Source organism: Lutra lutra, chromosome 1 (assembly GCF_902655055.1).
Source record: "Lutra lutra chromosome 1, mLutLut1.2, whole genome shotgun sequence".
NCBI lineage: Eukaryota > Metazoa > Chordata > Mammalia > Carnivora > Mustelidae > Lutra > Lutra lutra.
Genome location: NC_062278.1, coordinates 222,893,437 through 222,901,170, shown reverse-complemented (window position 1 = coordinate 222,901,170; position 7,734 = coordinate 222,893,437). Strand labels below are relative to the sequence as shown.

The window sequence follows — 7,734 nt, the reverse complement described above, 5'->3', positions numbered from 1 at the left end:
CACACGTCTTAAAATGGTCACAAGAACGAACCCGAAACTCTCCAACTGACCAGCGCTCTGGCGGACGGCAACACGCCACGTACGCCCGTTCATCAAGGCGGGCGCGTCCTGAGAAGCGCCCTGGAGCCTGGCCAGGCGAGTCAGCCGAGGGCTCTGATGCTGTTTGCGGAGGGCCTGCTGATTTACTCCTTCGGGGCCGGCTTCAGGCCAGGCTTGGCCCAGGCTCACAGAATGTCACGGGGCCTGGGGCCATGTGAATGGGCCCCCCTGCTGCCACCCCCAACCCCGTACTAGGAGGGGCGCCTAGGCCGGTGTCAGAGCAACCGCCCAGCTCACAGCAGCGCCGGGGCCGTGGGACAGGATGTGCTCAGCAGCGGAGGCTGTGGTCCCTGCGCAGCAAAGGGACGTGTTCCCAGAGGAAAGCCCGGTGCTGCTGGAGGCGACAGAGGAGGCCGCGCACCAAACAGCCAGCCGCAAACCCTGCTGACCCACGTGGTCCTTTCCGTGCCCACGGAGTGGCTCTGCACCCGCCGCACAGACGACGCAGACCCACCCCAACACGGTATCCCACGTGCCCGAGACTCCTCATGGCCCGACTTCCGCAGTCAGTACGTCCTCACACAGGGACAGACACAGCTTTACACGTTTATTTACAAACAAAACACAATTAAAACCCCGTGACACGAAAAAACTCCAATAACCAAATTTATTTTACTGTGGTTAAGATATCCAGGACATTCACCGTCTCTGCACGCACAGTTCCACGGAGGGAGGCACTCACACCCCTGCCCTTCATCTCCAGAACGTCTCATCCCCCCCACACAAAGACTGTCCTCATGAAGGACGGACTTCCCACTCCTGCCCAGCCCCCGGTCCCACCCCTCCTCTCTGTGTGGACGGGACTCCTCTGCAGACCTCCTGGGAGTGGGGACCTGCGGGACGGGTCCTTCTGGGTTTGGCCGCTCTCGCCGAGCCCCGTGTCGTTGGGGTCCCTCCACATTGTAGCAAGGGTCAGGGTCCCTCCTTTCCTGAGGCTGGACCATGTTCCCGCTTGGGGACGGGCCGCCTCTGGGGCCCTCCTGGGAGGGGGTCCTGTAGGTTCCATCCTTCTGGGTCTGGCTTACTCTGGTTGAGCTGACTTTGGAAGGCAGGACATGTGTATTTGGGGGGATGGGAACAAGCTCTTCTAACACGTGGACGGATCTGTGGGAGGACCCTGAAACAGCCCCATGCCAGTGCACACGCACAGGAGGCCCCACTGCCATTCTAGAAAGTATCGAGACCCTGGTCTGCTGGGGGAAAGCACATCCCCGTGCCACACAGGCCCGAGTCAACCCCAGAACTTAAGGCCACGTGTAAACTCACCAAACTTACAAACAGGTGTTTAAGCAATCGAAATCACGGTCACACCTCTGCCAAGCGTGTATGTGAGAAGAGACACGTGCGCGTACCTGTGGCCTGTGCCGGGAGCGACAGGGACACGCAGCCCAACCCCGTGCAGGTCGAGCAGACCTGCCTGCAGAAACGACACTTTCTCAGCACCAGAGAACAACTCATGGGGTCAGTCGTCAGGAGGGAATTGCGCGTGCAGGGCGCCGGCAGCAAGCACAGGCAAGGCCGTGCGACTGTGACTCGGGGCCACCACAGCACCGAACAGCCCAGCGATTTCTGCAATGTGTAACCCGCTTCCCGCACAAGCCAGCAAGTCCACACTAGACACACACCCAGAAAAAACGAACACACACGTCCCACGCGGAACTCGCACACCAACGCTCACGGCAGCAGTATTCATAAATCACGGCCCAAGACGCACAAGTCCAGGGTCCGCCGGAGGCTAAGTGGGTAACGGCATGTTTGCATTCGCAGCTGGACAGACAACACGTGACCCCGCGGATGGGAGCGTCCCGGCCCTGAGCCGGAGCGAGGTCCCCACCTGCAGCCCCGGGGGACAGACCCCGAGCCCAGACACTCAGGGAGGGAGCCAGACACAAGAAGGGCACGCAGGCTGAGTCCACGCGTGTGCCACGCCCAGACCAGGCTCCTCCGAGCACGGACGGTGCTCGGGGGGGCGGGGACTGGCAGCTGATGGGGACAGACTGCTTCGGGGCGACGAGTTCTAAAACTGACGGCACCTGAAAGCCACCGAGGGGCATCCTGCAACACGTCCACTGTGACACGTAAACCAGAGCTCGGTAAAGCCGGCCAAAGACAGAACAGCCGACCTGCCGGCCAGACCAGGAAGGCCTCCTGCATGGAGTCGCTAACACGGAGACTGGGTAACCTGACCATACACTTGCACGCAAGAAAACGCTGGAACGACGCAGAGAGCAAGCCCCCCTGCTGCCCGCCCCCACTGCAGACTCGGGACAGGGACCCGCCTGGACGCGGCCCCATGGGGGGAGGGGCAGCAGGCCCCGTGGAACACGGGGACGGGCCCAGGGTCCAGGGCCTCGAGCAAGGACACTCACAGCACACCTGTCACCCGCCTTGCTCCTCCAGACCGGCCAATTTATTTACTCCAATACTTTCCCTCTTACAAACACCCAGCATCAGAGCAGCTGACCCCCTGCCGCTCTGCGGACAGACGGCCAGGCCGCCCTGGGGGGGCCGGCCGGACACTTGAGCCAGGACGGTGGCAGGTCACTGGCTGCTGCGGACCTCCCTGCGGCATCCTGTCCCCTCTGGAGGCTCACTCATGCGGGGTCCAGGGTGGGGCTCAGCACACAGGCGGGGTCACCCCAGGGTCCGGAGAAGCAGCAGTGAGGTTCCTCGTGGCGGGGGCGCACAGCCCCATCGGTCTCCACGCCACAGGGTGGGAGAGAGACGGGCGGACGACCACGTGTCAGGCCTGCTGTGCGAGGCGAGCCCGGCCGGGCGGGAAGCGGGGCTGCCTCCACGCACCCCCTCACAGGGAGGTGACAGAGACGACTGTGGGCTAAGGGAGAGGAAAGCTGGGCTCACTCCCGGACAGGCAGTCCCCAGCGGGCCCACGGCGTGTCTCACCGGCTCGAGGGGCGGCTACTGCACCAGCCGGTAGGTGATGTACCGGCCGGCGGTCTCGCTGGGCCGGATCACCTTCACCACCTGCGCACATGGAAGGCGGGGAAGTGGGGCTGCGGGGGGCCGCACAGGGGCCCTGGGCTGGCGGAGAGCCGGCAATGGCTGGAATGCGCCGGCTCCGTCTAGAGGGGGCCGAGCGCAGCACTGCTCACCTGCCCTCGCTTTTATCCCGAAGTAGCGGGCCACCGGGTCTCCGGCCTGGATCCTGGGCAGCTGGTTCTCCCGGAGTTTACTGAGAAGCTCGGGTCAGGGAAAAAGCCGGGCTCCGCTGGCGGGGGCAAGGGCTGGGGGGACGTGCGGGCGGGAGGGGAGAAGGGCCCCAGACGGGGGCCGAAAGGATACTAACCGGGCCAGGAGCTCCGTCACCTCCTCCTTGGTCATGACGACATGCTCTGGGACCAGCTGCCGGAAGGAGAAAACGGAGTCTCCGTGGGGCTGAGACCCCGCTGTGCCTCCGCACAGCACGGGCAGCACCACGCGCCACGGGCTATTGCCTCGTCACGAACATCCACCCAGGGCGTTCAGGGACGTTCAGGGCGTTCCTGGAGGTCCCGACTGCTGTCCCCCCAGCTCCCGACTCCACAAACGGACGGGGGACTAGAGCAGCTCAGGCAGACGGGCCGGGGGCACCATCTGGGGACCCTTGGGGCAGCAGATTCCAGCCCCACCAGCTTCCTGACTCCTGGCAGGTTCCCGGGTGTGCTTCCCGCCTAGGGCCACAGCCAGAAACCCCTGCTCTACTCCCTTCTGCAGGACCTTCGCCGGGACGCGGCCCCGTCACCCTCCCGCACCCTAGCGGGCCCCGTCTCTTGCCCCCACCTCGTGCTCCGTGATGTTGATGAGCAGCTCCTGCTGCAGAAACTGCTCCAGGACGTACTTGGGGCCATGTCCACCAGAGACTGCGAGACACACGGAGCCTCACACACAGCCAAGGGCAAGACCACGCCACCCCACTTCCTCCCCAGAGGCTGACCAGCGGGCAGCCGGCCAGAGGGAGTTCACTTGCACACCTACGAAAAGCGCCCCCACGTCACGAATCCGGAAATCCCACCCGTCAGCAGGTTTCTCCATGAGGAAGAGCCCACCCACTCCGACACGTTTCCGGGCCTCAGCCTGCTTCACAGTGACATCTGACAAAATGCCCCACGGCCGTCCCTGCGCTGACAGGACTGCGGGAACTCCGCACAGGGACGAGGACCGCCCTGCCGGCCTGCCATCCCACACCAGCACCCGCTCAGACCTGTCCAGCCCCCATGCAGGGACGCGGGCCCCTACACGGCGGCCTCCCCATTCCAGCTTCTCTCCTCAGCGGGCGTTAGCCGGGACAACGCGGGGGCTGCTCTGGAGGCCCGCATGGGACAGCTGCTCCTTCTCAGAGCCCAAGCTCCCGAGGCCCGATGAGGACCACGGCGCCGCCTGCTAGCGGGGGCCCTGGGAGGGGGACGTGAGGTGCACGGGCTCGGCCCTGGGGAGGGAGACCAGGCGCACACCCACCTGCTTGGCGGATGGGGTCATGCCTGCTGCACCACGATGAGGGCCCGCGTGATGTTCTCCTCCTGGCATCCGCTGGCAGTACACCTTGATGGTCCTTGATTCCCACCTTAGGCTCCTCTGGGGACAGAACACGCGGCCGCCTGCACTGCAAGGACGCCTCTTCCGGGGACCTGCGTCCTAGCTCTGCCTCACCAAGCGTCCTAGTGCAGCTCGGGAACAGGCTCTTCCCCCCGGGGCCTCAGTGTCCCCATGAGCCCAACGGGAACTGGGGTGCTGGTTCGCCTCCACATCTCCTGGGGAGCTGAAAGGTACCCCGCATCCCACCACCTATAGGGTCCTCTCTGGGACGAGGATCCAGAAACCACTTGGTCCAGTGCCTCAGTAGTTCCAAGGCCTGCGAAATGCCCCCACGAAGCAGTTCGCCCCGTCTAGGCGGCACGGTGGCTGTGTTCAGGAGGAACGTGCAGTCAGCTGACCTAGCGCTGACAGTCCCATCCCTGCGAGGCCAGACCCACTGGTCCCTCTGAGCCCAGCAGGTCAGCTACTGGCTGCCATATGCGTGAGGCTCCCAGCTGGGCCTTCCCGTGCAGCCCGTCGCTCAGACCTCACTCACACTGACGGGAAGCGTCAGGGCTGAGTTGTGCCCCCCAAATCCCACCATACTTGGGAACAAAATCTTTAACAGACGGTTTTATCTGAACGAGGTCGTTAGAGTAGGGCTTAACTGGACAAGACCAGCGGCCTCCTAAGATGACGTGAGGACACAGGGATGCAGAGAGACAACCCCACGACGACACAGAGACGAAGGCCTATGTGCCAGGGAGAGAGGACTCAGAAGGACCCAGCTCTGGGGACACCCTGGTCTCGGACATCCCGCCTCCAGCAGGGACAGGGATGAGTGGGACATCGAAGCCGCCGGTCCAAGGAGCTCTGCTGTGACAGTGCAGGTGGACTAACACAGCAGGGAACCCAGTCCCGGCCTGGGGCCCATCTGAACACGACGTCCACCCGGTCCAACTCCAGGGAGGGCCCTGCCCCCAGGCCGACTGTGAGGAGGTTGAGACTGCTCCACGGGGAGGCACCTGACTAGGCGCCAAGGCTTCCAGGAAATACACCTCACACACAGGAGCCCCTTTTGTAAAAGCACCGGCTGGGTCCGTCCTGCAAACATTTTCTACCCCCTTGATGCCAGGCGGGGACCGGGCTCCCACGTGCTCCCTACACAACACGGCCTCCCAGCCTCTGCGGGCTTTACAGTCAGGCTGCCTCGCTGCAGCAGGGGCCACGACAGAGGAGCACAGGGGTCCTGGGACAGCCCATGGTGGGCTCTTCGCTCGACCCGGGCTTAGAGGGGCTCCTGGAAGGGGAGGCTTCTGAACTCGGGCCTCCAAGACGACAGATGGACACTGAGCAGACAGACCAAGCAGAAAAGGGTGTGGTGAGGGCAGAACCCTGCAGCAGCATGGGAAGGAGCTGCGGGGAACGGGAAAGCACAGAGAGTGGCAGGCGGGCTGTCGGGTGGGGTCAGAGGATACAGGTGAGTCTGGGGGCCACGGGGAGGCCTGCGATAATCCTGCTGGACAGAGAAAAACCATCAAGAGAGAAACAGCAGGGAACTGAAAAGTGCTCAAACAAGTCAGAACTCAGTGGTGTTGTCCACAGCGGGGAGGAGCAGCTTCCTTCCGACTGGCACAGAAAAGGGTCAACAGAGACGTGAGGTCACCCAGCAGGTAGCTGCCATGAGCTGACCCTTGAGAAGACCCTTGGATGGCTCTACTAGAGCTGCGACCCCGAGGAGACACACAGCCACCCGGGACCAGCAAGGGCCTCACCTGGGAAGAACACGAACATCTGGTCAGTGGGGTCATCGTTGTGGGCCACCAGCACCGTGAGGTCTGTGCGCCGTGGCCGCCCCTCACTCGGCTTGTCCCCAAACTGGGCCTTGAACTCTTCCAGGGTCTGGTCCAGCTCATCCTGGGTCACCAGGTAGCCACGGTCATGACACAGCTGCAGAAAGAACTAGCCAGTGAGCTCAGGGCAGAGGAGGGATGGCGGAAGAGCTCGGATCGGATGAGGCCGCTGCAGGAATGACACGGGTTTTGGGGGCCTGATGCGACAGGTGCAAGCATACGTCAGAGAGGAAGGGGCAAGTGGGGACAAAGACCAGGACGCACCCCAAGAGAGCTCCTGCACAGAGCCAGCAGCCACGCACAATCCTTCATCTCATACTGAGCCTCGGGGACAGGCTGAGACCGAGAAGCAGGGGCAGAGTTGTGGCCCGGGGGGCTGGGGCACACGGAGGCAGCGGGGCTGGAGGGGCACTGCCGGGCAGGCCAGGGTGGACTCTGGCTGGGAATCCGGAAACAGGCCGGGCAGTGCTCAGAAGTCAGGGCTCCGTGGGCGGGCAGACCGAAGAGGACCGAGACGGAGAAACGCGGGGCCAGAGCGGCCGGTCAGCCCCGCGCCCACCCCCCTTCCCCCAGGAGACCCTGGCCTGATTCTGGGCGCAGGGCCCCCAGGGCGCGCTCAGCCACAGGCACAGCTGTCCCCGGCGCCCCTTCCAGAGCGGCGGCGCAGAGCGGAAGGAGCCGCGGCGGGCGGCGGCCCGGGCTTCGCCCCGCAGGGATTCGGAGTCCCCTCCCACGGGCGGCCGGACCGCGTGGCGCGCGGCGGGTGTCCTGGTTAGCGCGAGTCCCTCGGAACGGGCGACCTAGGCCGACAAGCAGCCCTCCCCGGACGGCAGGTCGGCCGGCTGACCCGCAGGGCGCCTCCCACGGCCCCGGCCCCGGCCCCGGGGCTCCGCGTCAGGCACGCGCAGAAAACGTCAAAGCCCCCCGAGCGGAAGAACGGGTCGGCCGCCCCCCTCTCTCCGCCCGCCTGCGACCCTCCCCGGGGCCGGTCGCAAGCCCGCGGGGCCCACCCCGACCCCTCCGCTCCGGCCCGCCCCGCCGAGCCGCCGCGTGCCCGGCCCATCCTCACCGCCTTAGCCACGCGGGCGCACCTGCATGATGGTCTTGCGGATCTTCCACAGCCGGTACGTCTCCTCCTCGTCGTCCATAGCCGCCGCCGCTCTCAATCAACGCGCCTGCGCCCGCGCCGCGCCCGCGGCAGGACTCGCACGGACTGCGCCCTGCGCCAAAACCGCGTCCCCGCCCCACGCAGGGCTGTCGACGGCGAACG

General features: G+C 65.0%; 1 protein-coding gene across 1 annotated transcript; it reads right to left on the bottom strand.

Moving 5' to 3' along the window:
• Positions 1–2,487: 2,487 nt before the first annotated feature.
• POLR2E (RNA polymerase II, I and III subunit E) lies at positions 2,488–7,713 on the bottom strand. Its single transcript, XM_053447810.1, is given in 12 exon segments — positions 2,488–3,084; positions 3,213–3,224; positions 3,226–3,300; positions 3,412–3,462; positions 3,880–3,944; positions 3,947–3,959; positions 4,555–4,580; positions 4,583–4,619; positions 4,621–4,647; positions 4,649–4,671; positions 6,387–6,561; positions 7,556–7,713. Coding segments are annotated over 12 exon segments (627 nt in total). The 5' UTR covers positions 7,613–7,713; the 3' UTR covers positions 2,488–3,018.
• Positions 7,714–7,734: the final 21 nt, after the last annotated feature.